The sequence below is a fragment of the Hemicordylus capensis genome, chromosome 11 (genome assembly GCF_027244095.1).
Source record: "Hemicordylus capensis ecotype Gifberg chromosome 11, rHemCap1.1.pri, whole genome shotgun sequence".
Lineage (NCBI taxonomy): Eukaryota > Metazoa > Chordata > Lepidosauria > Squamata > Cordylidae > Hemicordylus > Hemicordylus capensis.
The window spans coordinates 22506325-22522641 of record NC_069667.1 but is presented as its reverse complement, the minus strand read 5'-3'; the positions used below and the strand labels follow the sequence as shown (position 1 = coordinate 22522641).

Sequence of the window (16317 nt, the reverse complement as noted above, 5' to 3'; positions counted from 1 at the left end):
CAGGCACATGTGACAAGCAGAGAGCTGTCCAGCTCTGCCCAACTGACTTGCCGTTTCACACCCACGGAGCCTTTTTCCAGGGCGAGGTTGTGCTGATACCAGGGGGATGGATTTGCCCCCACAGCCCCTAGGATGCTACACAAGGAGATATGGGTGGCCCAAGGTCCCCATCCAGCCCTTTCCTGCAGAGGATGCTCCCTCCAGCACAGGGACAGTGGATGCCCCCTTGTATGAGCAGTACAAGCCTAGCAACAACGCCAAGCATAATGGTGGACTCCAAACGAAACTCCTGGCCAGCCTCACCAAATACAAAGTCAGCCGCTTGATGAAATGCGAGCTGTGCCCTTGCCAGTCTGACTGAGGCATTCACAGGAGCAGAAGATTTAGTAAAGCAGATTATGGACAGTTTTGCACCCAACGGAAACACTTGGCTTCTGTAAGCAGATGAGATTCAGTGGGACCTACATGGGCTGCGATAACTCCAAGTCCAAACTTTTCGTTTGTTATTCAAGGCCTGGGTTTGCCTCAAAGGTTTTGGAAAAGGATTCTAAAGACTGGCAATATTTTTAGGGAAAGTAAAGAGGGGGCTGTTCAGGCCCAGATGCTTTTTTTGCAAGTGCATAATATTTCACTATAAGGTTGCAGACTAAAATTTGAAGCATTTTAAATCCTGGTATGTAAAACCATCTGCTTAATTTTAGATGGAACACTCACAGATGTCCACCACAACATCTGCTGCCTTTCTGATTTACAAGTAAGGATTGATACCACAATCCTCCTCATAGTTGTCTTCCCACCTATCCGACTGATGTTGATGTGACTGGTGTGTGTCTATGCAATGTTGCCCGAGTCAGAGTCTGTTGGAGTCTTTTGAAGAAACCAGCCAATTTATCAATCTGATGTTAACAGATTTAGACGTGAAAATACTAATATGACACTCAACATAATATGATTTATATTACTTTTCCCACATACTATATTAGCCCGGTGCAATTAACTTGCTACATTTAATAACCGAGTATTAAATGTAATAGGATTTTAACAACACACACTCCCTGCTAAATAGTATTCAGTTTACTGGCCATGCTGTACACCTATGTGCATCACTTCATTCAAGCAATTAGTTTAAGGTTAATTTCAGAACTATGTGTGGATTTTTCTGAATTTATTCAACAGGAAAATGTTAGTCAGATCGTCAGCTATCACCTTTACGGATATTATGGTATTTCAGGCTTTTAAGCAGCCCATTAATTGGTTAAATAGAAGCTAATTAAACTACTTTTAGACAACACCACTAAGCTTTTATGCAAATATGTCTGCAAACTGCAATTTTATTGTATTATTTTAGACATCTTTTTTGTACTCGTCTTCATGGTTGGGATTCAAAGAATCACACTCTTACTCCATGTGCCTTGTGGGACTGGGCTGAAGGACCTTGGTGGGGGGGCTGAAGCCCCACCTTCCCCATGGCACATGGCAAACCATTACTGAAGCTAATCAAAAAGCAGACTTTCAAAAAGCAGACTGTGGTGTGGCAGTTGAGCAGTAGGGTCCCCTCTTGAGGATGCCCAAGGTCTCCCATAGGTTTAAATCAAGAGTTCCCCTTAGGTTGTTTGATCATACAATTCTTGCTTAACCCCTACTAACTGAGCAAAGCCACCATTTAAAGTGGTGATTTTCTTTTCCTTAGCAGGGGGAGAGCAGCTGGCCCTATCTATCCCCAGCACAGCATCCCTCCAGGGGCTGTTGCTGGTGTCTACCTTATAGACTGCGAGTCCTTTGGGGACAGGGAACCATTTTATTTATGTATCATTTATTTTTCAATGTAAACTGCTTTGAGGACTTTGGCTGGAGAGCGGGATATAAATATTTGTAGTAGTGGTACCCTGAAGTAGCTTCCACCCAAATTGGTTATTTACAAGTATTTAGAAACTGTGGTTGCCTTTTAATGCCCACACAGAGCCTGGAAAGCACAGCGGCACATTCCCTGCTTTTGCTAGGTGCCTGGTGAGGGGGCAAAGAATGCAGACCGGCTGCCCGGTGCCGTGCCAACGCTGCACAGTTGCAAGGCCCACATGCCGTCGGCTTGGGAACACGAGCCAGTGATGACCCTGAACTCTGCTGGTTACTGGAAGCAGTGCCCATCATTGTTTGCCACGTATGGCTCAGCAACGGTGGCCGAACGGTATAGTCCAGAAACACATCCACACCCACCAGCAAGTGGGTCACTAAAGAAATCATTGGCCGCAGTGTTCAAGATGTCCATTTCTTTATATTGGTCCAATATAGTTAAGAACGGTCGCTCTGAAACCCCTGCGGCAGAGCAAAAGGTCACTGGGACGCATGACAATTAACTACATTCACGGTGCATGGGGACAGCTGGTTAAGAACTTGCTTTACAACAGGGGGTGCTCAAACTTGGACCCCCAGATGATGTTGGACTACAACTACAACCTGGGCCATGAATGCCCAGGGCCTTGCACTCCCTCCTGCCAGGCATGCAACTTCAAGCCCCTGATTTATGGAGCTCATTGATGCTCCTAGCAGGAGTGCCCTACAGTGAGGGAGGAGGGCGCCATTCGGTCTATTGGCAGATACCCAGGGCAGGTGGGAGAAGATGGGCTGACCATGCCAAGGCCTGGTGAACTGGGGCATGCCCCAGGCAGCTTTTAAGCACATGCTACTCGCAAGGGGAGGCCAAGTGGCAGCCTGTAGCCAGCATCCAGGTCCGCTGTGCCTGAGGGTCCCGCAACAATAGGAACTCCACAGAACACCAGAAGGGGCAGAGTTGTGGCCATCCCTTGTAGCATTTCATGCAGAATCCAAGGCACTAAAAATTTAGCAGTGCTTACCTTTGCCTTCCTATTTATTATCTCAAATGGTGCCTTAAGACACGGCACTAGAAACCATTGCTTTAAACTGCCCATTAGTTTTAAGAGACAATTAGCTGTGATTACATGCTATAAGTCCTGAAACCAAAGAAGGGAGAGCCCCAGAAGCCTGTACTTGATCAGCCCTGGGAGTTTAGCAGCCCGGTTTGCTCCACCAACCCCACAGTCACACATCACAGAGTTATTTAACAAGAGAGGAGTAAAACTTGCCACCTGATCAACTTCTGCGTCAGAAGGATAGCCATTGTGTCCATCCTGAATCTCCTGAATTGCATGATGCAGCAGTGGGCAAGCAGAAGCAAGAGGGGAAAAAACATGCACATAACAAGTGAAAGGACAGAAGTTTTGTAAAAATAAAACTGAGACAGTAGATACTTTAACACCAATGTATCTGGTCAGCCTTTTTTGTGCCTGGCATGCCTAGATCAAGTACATCAAGCATCTACCCTGGCACCCATTAGATCCTGCTTAAAAACTGGAGCTGAACTAGAATGTGTGCATTCTGTTGCTCTGGAGTGCCAAAGAACTCAAAGTATGTACTGTCTTTTGGAATCAAGCAATCTTTAAATCAGCAAAGACAAAATGCAGAGTATAAAGTAGGACACATGCTTAAAATAATAGAAGAAATCGATTATAGCACACTATGGTAGCAGAAAGAGAGAGAACCATGCAATTATTTGAAGACAGAACAGTTAAGTACTTTCTGTCTCCACTGGAAATAATCCCACAATTTTAAGTACAGCTAAGAGTTTAATGGGGCCTTCTGAAGCCATTAACACTGTATCAGAAACCACAACATGATGCTGACATTGAAGATAAGTATGCCAGCAAACACTTTAGGATCGGGATGTAACTATTTCTGAGGATTTCATTGCTCGGAATAATTTTCCAGGTGCCAAGTGGGTCACTAAGGAAATCGTTTGCTGCAGTGTTCAATTCTTTATATTTGTCCAATATAGTTAAGAACGATCGCTCTGAAACCCCTGCGGCAGAGCAAAAGGTCACTGGGACGCATGACATTTAACTACATTCACGGTGCATGGGGACAGCTGGTTAAGAACTTGATTTACAACAGGAGTTCTCAAACTTGGACCCCCAGATGACGCTGGACTACAACTCCCAGCATCCCCAGCCACAAGGGCCTTGGATGACATCTCATCTTTGAAGCCATAAGTTGAATTGGCTGTGTTTCCCTCAGGGAGTTAATACTGCTGTGCTGACCCAGAAACATGAAGTACGGTAATATTCGTGGTATAGAGCTTCCTTTCAAGTGCTAGGATTCTCACTGGAAAGATGCATGCTACTAGGTTTTCATTTTCTGTTTTGATGAAGGCACACCAGGCGCAGACACCGAGTCTGAAGCTGCAGCACACCTCTAGGGACAACAATATTACTTATTATATTATTGCAATGCAAAATGGTTCCTTACTGAGTAAATTCTGGGGCTGAGACTATGAACATATTAAACCCCAAAGTAATGTTCAGATGACCTATAAAAAAAAAGCCAGTAGCAAAACTTTCAAATCATTAACATGTCCAGCATTTTTCACATTAATGTACTGTATAAAGAGAAAAAGAGCAGGATGATTATTTGGAACAAATCTTTCTTGTGTCAGGAATATGACAGAAAAGCAGATGTGCTTAAATTGTATTTCAGGCAAAGAGAGTATAGCAGTCCCAGAAAAAGGGGTTGAGAAGTAAGATGGTGGAGTTCTCAACAATCAGATGCAGAGATAAGGCGAAAGCAGTGCAAACTGTAGAAGAACTTAAAGCCCTAACAGTAAAATTTGAAGGTGTGATCATTGCAACCGTTTTTTAATCTTATCCCTTTATTTCAGGATTCCTGTTTATGATGTCTTTGTGCATTACAATTATTGATAAAGGCTTCTTGGCAAAGGAGGCAAAGGAGGTAGTAACCACTCTTCCTTGTAGCTTAAGTCAGGATTTACCTTCCACTCCCTCTCAATTTTGCCAGGATTGCAAGGTAGCTAGAGCTAAGCTAACAACTTCTAGAGGGGTAGGTGTGTTCCTTGTTTTTGCTGCTATGGACTAGGAGCTTTGTGGCAACTTCAGACTGACACATTCACTGTAGCACACGTTTTCGCCAACTGATGAGTGGACTGTAGTCCATGAAAGCTTATGCTGAAGGCAAAACAAGTTCGCCTTTAAGCTGTCATAAGACTCTTCATTGTTAAAGTTATGCTAGATGTGTGTCTTCTTCCTCCAGTATTTCACAGTCTCTTTGAAGCATTATGGCAGAGGTGGCCAACCTGAAACTCTCCGCTCTTGATGAACCACAACTCCCATAATCCAACAGCTGGAGTGCCTCAAATTGGTCATTCCTGCAATGTTCCCTCTAACAGGGATTCCCAGAAGTTGTTGACTACAACTCCCAGAATCCCCAGCTATAACAGCTTTTGCTTGGGGATTCTGGGAGTTGTAGTCAACAACATCTGGGAATCCCTGTTAGAGGGATCATTGCTCCAGCATTATAGCTTTGCGAGTCTCTTCCAAAGAGAGCATTACAGCAGGGAAAACAAGTCATCTTTGGAAATAAATGTCTAATGGCTCCCACTCCATTTTCTCTGCTGATTTGAAATGGAAGGCAACAGAAATTGTGCATGATTTTTATACCATCAAGACTGGATGACACATTTTAGATATTCAGGGACAAAGACGTAGGTCACTGCAGTGGTATCTAACTTGGATCCCAGATCTCAATTTTGCACAAAAGAGTCTAGCAATTAAAGCAGCACTTGCATAAATGCAAACCTGAATGGAAATCTTATTTAAGTAGGGTGGACTAAGACTTATTGCTTTTTCTTAGGCTTCTCCTTCCGACGTCTTTAGCACAGAGAATGCATTAAGTCTGCTAATACAGTACTCTGTAATCCAAAGCATGTAAGCATCAGTCGAGAGGGCTCATTTTGTCAGAATTAATGTAATAAAACTTAGGGTTAGCACCATGCATTTCCAACATAACTTAAAGATACTGCTCTTTCACACACTGCCTTTTATTGCTCATGAAAACATTGTAATGCACGTAAAACATTTGTATGGCAAACAAGCTGTTGCACTGCATAGCAAGATGGCCCAACTGGTGTAAAACCACCATTCATGAAGTAAAGAAGAACACTTAGGCACACGGAGTTCTCAACACAGCACAAAAACACAAACAGGTAAGAGGCTGTTGTGCAGATAGCCACATTTATTCTTACCCGTATAGTGGGCCTCCTGTATACCTGTTAGTTAAAATACAGATATTATCCAACAAATAATGCATTCAGACCCTGAATTCAGGCAGTCCTGCCCACTGTCTTGTCTGAGCCCCGAGGTTCTAGAAAGGTTCGGCTGACCACGTTACTGTTGATCTGCTCATGTCGCTCATAATTAAGCCAAGGGGAGTCTTTTCCTTGCTCTCCTCTTGCTTTAGCCTCTTCTTCATAAGTCAAACAAATCAAGAGACTGAAGAAAGCTTAGGGGTTATGGCATTAATTATTGTACAATTATTTCCTTGATTTATTTTTTAATTCAGAGACAGTGAAATGTAAGGATTTGGGCTTTAACAAGGACATACAAATGCTTTCACTGCTTCTGCACACCGTGTTCTCAGGAAGCATATGGAACTGAACTATTCAGACTTCTCCTATAATGAAAAAATTATCAATTTACAAACTTGGTGCACACAATATTCACCGGATTGAAACCAAGTCTTTAAGCCCTGTTGGTTTCAGTGGCACTTAAGGGCGCAGCTATTAACAATACAGCAGCTAGCAGTGGGGTTTTTAATCAAGACAACTTCCTGGTAGTGAAGAGATCATACACTGGTGAGTCCGAGCTTATTTCTGTCCTATTCTTAAACCTGAAGAAACCTCTTCCCAAGCCACTCTAATGGCATAGAACCGGCATCTGAGTTAGGAGCACACGGTCTCCACCCACGCACAGAGCAAGACAGATGGGAAAGGAAGGAGACTGCCCTGCTCTGCGTGGGCCCAAGATATCTGCTCAGGTTCATGATGGAAAGCAGCTGATGAGGCAAACACATGCAGGACCAACACTGCCTCCCAACACCATCCACACACACCTGCAGGGGCAACCTGGCTATCCAAACTGCACTGGCCTGGGGAGGGGGGTGGGTGGGAGGGCGAGGGTCAGTGGGTATCTACTTACCCAGACAAGACAGCCCTAAAAGGTCAGGCTAAAGAACAGAGACTTCCCTGCAGTTTAAAGAAGCTCACTGGACCTTTCCTGAGCCATGACGGCAAACCATCTTTTTTCTCCCTCCTTGCAGGTGAAGCAGCGCAAAACTGTTCATTGTACTTTAAAACATGGACAGTTAACCCAGAGCCTGTATGCCCGTGCAGGGCCTTGTTATATCTATGGCAGACATACCAGCGGTCAGCCATTCAACACAATGCAGAGGGTGTTGATCGTTAACGTGGCCCAGTGAACTAAGGCTGTCCAGCCTGTCTTTAAGATCCCTTCTCTTTTCATCATGGTTTGTGGCTAGCCGAGAAACAGAGAGGTATGAAATTAAGACCGCTCTGCATCAGAACTGGCGGGTACATTTCATTCCAAGCGACTTGGATTCTGCCAGGCAAACATAACAGCTAGTTCAAATGCCAAATTTGCCACAATGTTTTACTGAAGGCCATAGCTTTGACCCAGAGAGTGTATCGGCATTCTGCTGCCACACATTACAAAAGCCAAGCTTCTTCTGAACACAACATGCTCTCTCTGTTTTCAGAGAGAGAGAGAGAGAGAGAGAGAGAGACTGCGAGAAGGATTTTTAAATAGACCACGACCAAGCTTGCTTTTACAGATACATCTTCAGCAATAGGCTGAACATGACCTATATTCACAGGAGTTTGAGGAGTGTGCTACTTCTAAAAGGGATCCAACTCCTCCTGATCCCAGGCAGGTAAATTACTTAATTTTGCTTTAAACTGAACAAGAACACTAGCTTGCATGAAGAATATACAGTGATTTCTCTTTTTAAAAAATCACAACGCAGGGGGAAAAGATGAAGTATTTTCTCATAACTGATCACATTCAAGATCCAAACTAGGCAGCAATTTTAGATTTTGAATGACACCAACACAAAAAGTCACAGCTCTTGGTGTCTAGCAGGTTCATATATCATCTTGATTCTTCTCTCAGAAGGCTCAACATTCAATTTTGTATCCGGTTCCATATTCTTATTCCCCATTCCCTTTTATATCTTGTTTTGAGCAAGGACTTGTGGAGCACTAAATAAATATAGCAAATGTATAAGTTTAAAAAGAGAACTTACCCTGTACTCTCTGGATACACTGTCTGAGGGCACAGCGCCTGAAATCTGACTAGAAATTGTAGCAGCAATGAGTTGCTTACACCATTCAACGTGGGACCCTGTGGGGCTACAAGAACAGAGGAATTTAGCAGAAGATTCCTATCTTGCATGTAGTAACCAATCGAGATGTATTCACATCCTGTGCTAACAGTTAACTCCAGGTGATCCTCCTCCAAACTAGGAGGAACATGAAGTGGGCACATACACTCCCAATCCCGTGCAAGGACTACTCTCTCCATTCCCATATTTCCTGACGGTAATTTGCAGTGACATCCAGATAGGGTTAATTGTAGCTAACTTCTAAATTATAGTGTGCAAATGCATATCAAACCATGAACTGGAGGTTCACACCAAATAGTTTGCCAATTTGGACTTCACCGCAAATGTTTTTATTGTAACCCAGAAATGGAGGCGTGAATCGGCATGCAGGAAGAGGAGAGCTTCAGTATCAGGAACAAAAAACCATGTGGCTACAAGGTATTACAAGAACTGTGCGAGTGTGTTTGCTAGTCACAGATCTTTAATACATAAAAGGACTTACTGGATAACCATTGCATGCTTACTCAGAAGTAGCAAACTTAACTGGTCCCTGGCAACCCTACCAAATTTTAATCAGGTGTGTTAAAACTTTTCAGTTTCACTTGCAAGGGAAAAAAGAATTTTCCAAGTTGTGAGATTTTCTGCAATTTAATGCTCCATCTCACGTCCAGTTGTTGTATGCAAAGTGTATGCAATACGTAAACACACATGTTCGTGATGTTAAAGCTGTGCATATAAGCTTATGGGGGGCTTTATTGCAATATGGCACCAACAGCTTTGTTGTATCTACTGAGAATCAATTTGTGAAGCAAAATACATTTTTGGTCCCTGGAAGAATAGCACACCTCTAGGAACCCCAAAGTTGTTTATCCCTAAATTAACTGATCAATTAAATGTACATATTGTAGTATCTTAATAAAAATGAGGGTCCTGAAGAATGGAGATACATTTCTTAAGTTAACAATTATCAGTTTTTATTTATGTACCAGTTATAAAGTCCAGCAAAACACACCAAAGCTTTATCTGGATGATAGAAGATCCAGATTTAGATGAACTGGCTAATTTCAACCGAGGGTTGACATTTGTTTCCTGCCATCCTTTGTGTTAAAAGGAAAGGTTTCGAATAACTGTGTCTTAAGTACAGGGATGCACCAACTATACCAGTATGGACTTCATAAAGAAGTTAAAGGTACACTGAAGCAGAAGTTCAGGATCAAGATGATTTTTAACTAGGCTAGCCCTCCCAAACTTAAGAATGTTTCCTGGAAAGGAGTTCTACCATTTTCAAACACTTGAAAAATAATGTGTGTCTTCATCATGGTAGCATAGTACGCTTGCACTCTTTACAAACATTCACTAGTCAGTAAATTTCATTAAATTGATAAGAATTGCTTTGATGCAAGTGTGTAGAGAACTGGGTGGGTAAAGGTAAGGAGGAGAAGGTACCTGACAGGGTTAAAAAGGAGAATCCGGATAGAATAGTACACACAACACAAAACATGGAAACCAAGATGCAACAGTAAGAGAACACAGCAATCTTTAAATCAATATTTTAAATGACTATACAAAAAAAAAAAAAGGTTTTTTTCCACTAAACAGAGCACAAGAGGAAACAATTGTAAATTGCAGGAAGGCCAATATTCGCAAAATATTGGGTATGTTCTCTGATGGACAATGAGAACAGGAGATATGCAGTAGTTTAAGTATCTCTTGTGCTGGAAATTTGCAACAAGCAACTGAAAAAACAAACTATGCACCAAGAGGGTTTTTAGGAATCGTGAATCAAGGGATTTAAATTGAATGACCCATGAAACAGTCTGCAGTCTTCGAGAGAAGTTCTTTCTTCTGGAATGTCTAAATACTCAGGAAAAACTTGAGAGCTATTTCCTGAAGCAGCAGAGGTCTGGCATCAAAAACAGAGACAAATGCCAGATTCTGGAAAGTGAAATGGAAATCAGCCATGCTGCAACTTGTATCAACAACAGTAAAGAGACTGAGGAAAATACAAATGAGATGCTTCTAACAGACTACTACTTTCCATGGAAAAGGAACTACTTTCATCCATGCTAAACCCACCACGGGAGAGGGCAGGTTATGCAAATAAATATTTGGGATCCAAGCAGAGTAGTTATCCAGCTCTATCACTGGAAAAACAGGTGAGATTATAAAAGAACAAAATAAAGAAGTTAAAAATCAGAGGGTATTATATTAACCTCCATGTTCCTCAATTTAAATTGTTCCCCTCCTCCCTATCACCGTGGGCTATCCTTGTTCTATTTTAAACAGATCTTTAAATACTTTTATTAATATGCAATTAAATATTCAAAATCTTGCATTTCTGCCGTACCATCACCAATTTTCATTTGCATAGCATTTTAGCATTCAAAGGACTTCACATTCACCATCTCAGTAATGTTAGACATTACAACCGTTCTCTAAGGTAGACCAGTATTTTTCTTATCTTGCAGATTTGGGGAGGAGAGGACCCTGGTTCTCAGCAGTATTTTAGCCAATGGCACTATGCTACAATAGGTTTCACTACATGCTCTTAACTGTCTTCCATATTAAGAAGTGATTTTATTTTATTCCCTAATAACAGGAAAAAATAGGCTCTGTGTTTATATCTAATAACACACACAGGTGTATATTATAAACATGTGTATCACAGCCAGAGAGGTGTTGTGCAGAATTTTATTGGGAACAGGCCCACCTGAAAATTCTCCCGCAGAAACAAATGTGAGTTGTGCAAGAACACTTCCTCTTAGCATTCCGTATTACTCTTCTGTTCAAAGTTACATTTATGCACATGTATACATCAGTGTTCTATTCCCCTCACCATCTGTTTGCAGAATGAGTTTGGTTTTGGGCAGCAGTATCAAAACAGTGTGCACACACGTGCATTCAGAGTGAGGCCTTCCTGATTCAACTTGAGTAGCATCTAAAATTAACCGAGCGGACATTAAAAATCCGTTTGAGTCTGTGCACACCTTACAGAAAACACTGGTATATACTACTTGAGAAGCTCCCCTGTGCAAACGAATGGAAGCCGTGCAAGAGGGCTTCATTTTGGCATTCTTTGTATATTCAGTGTCACCCATGTACACGTGCACATGCATACTGGGGAGAGGGCAACCTGTCCACTGGAAGTTCCCCTTTGCAAGCGCCAGGGCGAAGAGGAGCTCTCTGTTTCCTTCTAGCATCAACACCGTATCAATCACAGCTGCATTTCCAACCCCATATTTCTGGAGACAGCCAGAGAAATCTGGCAATGTCAGACAGGAAGACGAGTGCCCGGATTTAGGGGAGTGGAATGGGGACCCGGGCAGCCTGCCTTCTCTTGTGACCCTTCTCCGAAAGGCCCGAAGGAACAGCAGAGACGAGAGCCAAAGTCCCAGGAAAGATAAACCCAAGAGGGTGTTGGCATGTGTGAGTCGCCACTGGGCTACACGCGCAGGTCCTCGGAGCAGGGAAGGGGGGACTCTGCTGCCTGTCTGTGTGCTTTCCGGTTGGGGTTTCTGAAGCATCATGCGCCTGGCTAGGCACACACCTGGCCACAGTGGCAGCTGCTCCCCTGGCGCCTGGGCATCCTCATCATCTAGCCTGGCGGGCGGGGGGGGGGCTGTTGGGGCCCACCCTTGTAGACAAGACTGCGTGAGCGGCACAGTGAATGGTGGCGGCGGAGGGGATGATGATGCCACCAGGAGGAGGAGGAGGAGGAAGAGCTCTTGCACAACTCCCACTCACCACCCCCGCCCTGGCAGGGAGGAGGGCGGCAGGAAGGCCTCGCAGGAGGTGGTGGGGGGGGGCTTGCTCCCACTGGTCATTTACACCCCACGGCTCTCATTCCGGCTGCAGCCCCACCACCACGGGGGGAGAGAGGGGGCTGCGTTGTGCAAGGAGGAGGGGGGCTGAGGTGCTCCTGCCACCGCCCCCCCCCGGGGGGAGGGAGGAAGGGAGGAGAAGGAGGCCCCCCCCCGCGCTCACCTGTCCAGGGTCTCCACGCTCGGCTGCCGAGAGCCGGCCCCGCTCGACGGCGTCCCTCCTGCCGCGGCGGCCGCAGCAGCAGCGGCGGCAGCAGCCACCACCGGCGGCGGCCCCGACGGCAGCAGGCGGGTGGGTCTCCGCGCCAGAGCGGGGCCTGCTCCGGCTCCGGCTCCTCCTGCGCTTTCCACGGCGGAGGGCCCCGCCGCGGCCCTGCCGTCCATGCTGGCGGGCGGCGTCTCTCCCCCGCGCCGCCCGGCTGCTCGGCCTCGCTCCGGAGGCGGAGACGGCAGCAATCAACTGTCACCTGGCGGCCGGCGAGGGAGGAGGAGGAGGAGGAGGAGGCGGCCGCAGCAGCAGCAGCCAGGCTCCTCGCTTTCCCAGAAGCCCCCGCGCGGCGCCGCCGAAGACGGAGAAGAGGGCGGGCCGCGGGGGGGGGATGGTGCGCCTCCCTCCCCCCCGGGGGCAGCAGGAAGCGGGGGAGCCCCCGCAACCCCCCCCCCCCATAAAAGAAATGAGTCGGGGAGGGGGAGAGAGATGTGTTTTTTAAACTTAACTCTGTGTTTGTGCGCACACACACAATTTCACGCACATCTTTCTATCTAAATAAATATAACACACACACACATATATATAAACACGTGTGTGATACGCACATACAGACATATGTGCATGTGTTATATACCTATACACACACAGACTTTTATTATTTTTACATTTATACCCCGCTCTTCCTCCAAGGAGCCAAGAGTGGTGTACTGCATACTTGAGTTTCTCTTTCACAACAACCCTGTGAAGTAGGTGAGGCTGAGAGAGAAGTGACTGGCCCAGAGTCACCCAGCTAGTCTCATGGCTGAATAGGGATTTGAGCTCAGGTCTCCCTGGTCCTAGTCCAGCACTCTAACCACTACCCCACTCTGGCCTTTAGAAGATGCCACCTTTGCCCACATTTGACTTGTAGGTTATGTAAAAACAATATCCGTAGGTATCACATTATAGACACACCTGTGTCTGTATAGTGTTTGATACCTAGGTGTATTGTTACCTAAACATCACGATAGTAATATATACAAATATTGATATACAGGACATAATATACATCAAATACACATGTATATGCACACCAGATAGATAGATATTGGGTATACATCATATAATATTTGATATATAGGTGTATTGGTGGATGTTTTTTTTAAACGTACTTACAAACCCAATGTGATTTCCTGCTAACTGAGCCAAGAGGCACCTTTTAAAAGGGGCTTGCTATATTAAGCAACCAACCGCCCAACCTCAGCAGTCTGTTTTTCCAGTAGCTGTGACTGCCTCTGGGCCTCTCTCTCTCCAAGATTGTGAACCCTCCTATTCTCTATATTAAACCACTTTGTGGGCATTTTGTTGAAAAGTGGTATATAATTGTAATAAAAATATAAACCTCCAGTAGCACCAGGATTATACACACACCTGTCCGTCATGTACACTTCTGTTGGGAAGAACAAAATATAAAATAAATGACGGCATCATGTTGCTTTAGATCATTGGCCACCGGGAAGTTTTACACACCTGGCTAACTTGCCTAGGGAGCAAGAGGTTGCCAGATTGAATCTCCGCTGGTATAACACCTCTATTGGGCATACCAATATAGGAAGGTGCTGAAAGGCATCATCTCATACTGCGCGGGAGGCGGCAATGGTCAACCCCTCCTGTATTCTACCAAAAATGACCACAGGGCTCTGCGGTCGCCAGGAGTCGACACCGACTCGACAGTGCAACACCTACTCGGCAATGCAGCTTTACTTTAGTTCACATCTCCTTTGCAATGGAGGTGTGTGTTCAGATATCAGCCACATTTACCCCGAAATCCCTATGAGCTGTCAAGGAGCACTTCACAAACAATTCGGGGTTTTCATCACACAGAGTGTAGACCAAATTATATCTGGGGTAAAAAAGATAATCCACTTTTTGCATCAGTTTTTTGGGGCAACTTCCAACTTGCAGTAAAGCCTCACAGAAAACCCACAGAGAAGCCACTGTCTGGGGAAACTCCTGGGTGCAAATCCCCACTCAGGCTGGCATGCAGCTCATGGTGACCTACATAGCCAACCTTCTCTTCCTCTAGCCCTATTCACATGTTACAAATCCAAGAAATAATTAAACACTACTTTTCAACAAGAGTTCCCAAAGCAGTTTACAGAGATATAAATAAAAGGGCTCACAATCTAAAAAAGCAACATAATATGACACCAGCAACAGCCAATCTAAAAAAGCAGCATATGACACCAGCAACAGCCACAGAAAGATGCTGTGCTGGGGATGGATCTAGCATTCAACACTTGTACACTCCACGTACAGTACAGTGTACACAGGTGGTACTAGTATTCACATGCTATGATGAACACAGACACTTAACTTCATATCTGTACCATACATTTGAGGGAACTATTGCCAGGTTCTTTTGAAATGAACACAGGTACAATCATGCATAGAAAAATTGACGTGAGCAGAGACACATGAACACATATATATATAATGTAATCTCTGACTTGGGCTTCTCTCTCTCTGCCTAACCCACCTTATAGGGTTGTCATCAGAATAAAAAATGAGGTGATCTACAAGTACTTCTGCCACCCTGGGTGCAATGGGGAAAAGATGGAATATAAATGTAAAATCTTGCAAAAGTAGTAGTTTGAGGGGAATAAAGTAAGAGGAGCACAATTATGCTAAAATATAACAAATCAGAACGATACATTTTTAGGTATGAAAAGAAGTGGGATGCAAGGAAAATTGGTGTGAGGAGGAGGAGATTGACCTGAGCCAGGATATTTTTATTTTGCTTTATTTTAAAGCATGGCACACCCTGTTTCTACATAAGCCCACTCACATTTATACGTTTAATCAATTAGAACTGATTTGATTCAATTAAGATGTATTTAATTGGGTGACAGCCCTAAAAATATGCAATAAAAAAGAAAAGGGAAAAAACTATCAATCTTGACAACTGTTTGTCCTGGTGTGTCCATGCTCAGAGCCACCCCCACCCCCAATAGAACACAAACTGCAGTTGGCCCTGCATATTGTATAAAGAGATCCATCGACAGTTGTTAGAAATTAAAAAAAAACCTTAGTTGATTAAGCATATGTAGCTTAGTCAATAAAATCCAATTAAAGAGAGCATAGTTGATTCATTGCATGTGGTTTAGTCAGTGTCAAATATGCATGTATTTGCATATGAATTGGATTTGCATACAATTACATTTGCATATGAGCAAACACACACCACCACACTCTCTTCTCCCAACACAGAGCACAGCAGGCACCATCTTAGAAAGAGATTTGTGTGGCAGAGGGAACATATCTTCTAAGGTGAAACCTGCCATCTGCCGTTTTTGCAAGTACTCAACTAAAAATAATGTGATTTGTTTTTAAATCTGCTGCCCAGTTCATCAGAGGCACTTCTGAAAATTAAATCTCGCCAACTAGAAATTCTACCACTCCAAAGCAAAGAACCTGGTTTTCTCCATTTCACAAGCTGGTGGAACTTCAGAGCTCAGAATTCCACTTGCTAACATCATTATAAATGTGGCACATTTACTGTGACCAAGAGATTCTCCCACCCTTGTGCTGTATGAACTCTATTGCCGAGGGCTGGAATAACTGTTTAAGTATCTGCACACAAGTCGCTTGGGCTCACCAGTACCTCTGCTTTTTTAGAATCTTCCTCCTTTATGTGCAGAGGGGAAGAAAGCCCTCCTGCACACATGCAGCCACCAGCCACATATGCTGAATGTACTGTATGAAACTGTGGGTTTCGTCTTCTCTTCAGAAACCCACAGAGAATTCAGAGTACAGTAAATATTTTATTTTTACATCCCACTCTTCCTCCAAGGAGCCCAGAGCGGTGTACTGCATACTTGAGTTTCTCCTCACAACAACCCTGTGAAGTAGGTTAGGCTGAGAGAGAAGTGACTGGCCCAGAGTCACCCAGCAAGTCTCACGGCTGAATGGGGATTTGAACTCGGGTCTCCCCAGGCCTAGTCCAGCACTCTAACCACTACACCACGCTGGCTCAATATGCTG

General features: G+C 44.3%; 1 protein-coding gene across 6 annotated transcripts in view; it reads right to left on the bottom strand.

Annotated features, from left to right (window-relative positions):
* MTMR1 (myotubularin related protein 1) overlaps window positions 1-12630 on the bottom strand; it is a 42179-nt gene extending 29549 nt beyond the window's left edge. The window contains exons 1-4 of one of the 6 annotated variants that reach the window (XM_053273500.1): window positions 12247-12630; window positions 8185-8290; window positions 6110-6133; window positions 3102-3155 (exon numbers count right to left, since the gene is read on the bottom strand). In XM_053273500.1, the coding sequence (XP_053129475.1) occupies window positions 3102-3155; window positions 6110-6133; window positions 8185-8290; window positions 12247-12467 (405 nt within the window). In that variant the 5' untranslated portion in view covers window positions 12468-12630. Of the gene's footprint in view, window positions 1-3101; window positions 3156-6109; window positions 6538-8184; window positions 8291-12246 lie in introns of those variants that run through there. The other 5 variants (XM_053273501.1, XM_053273504.1, XM_053273502.1 and 2 more) reach the window with 5 other exon arrangements.
* Between the last annotated feature and the right edge of the window lie 3687 nt (window positions 12631-16317).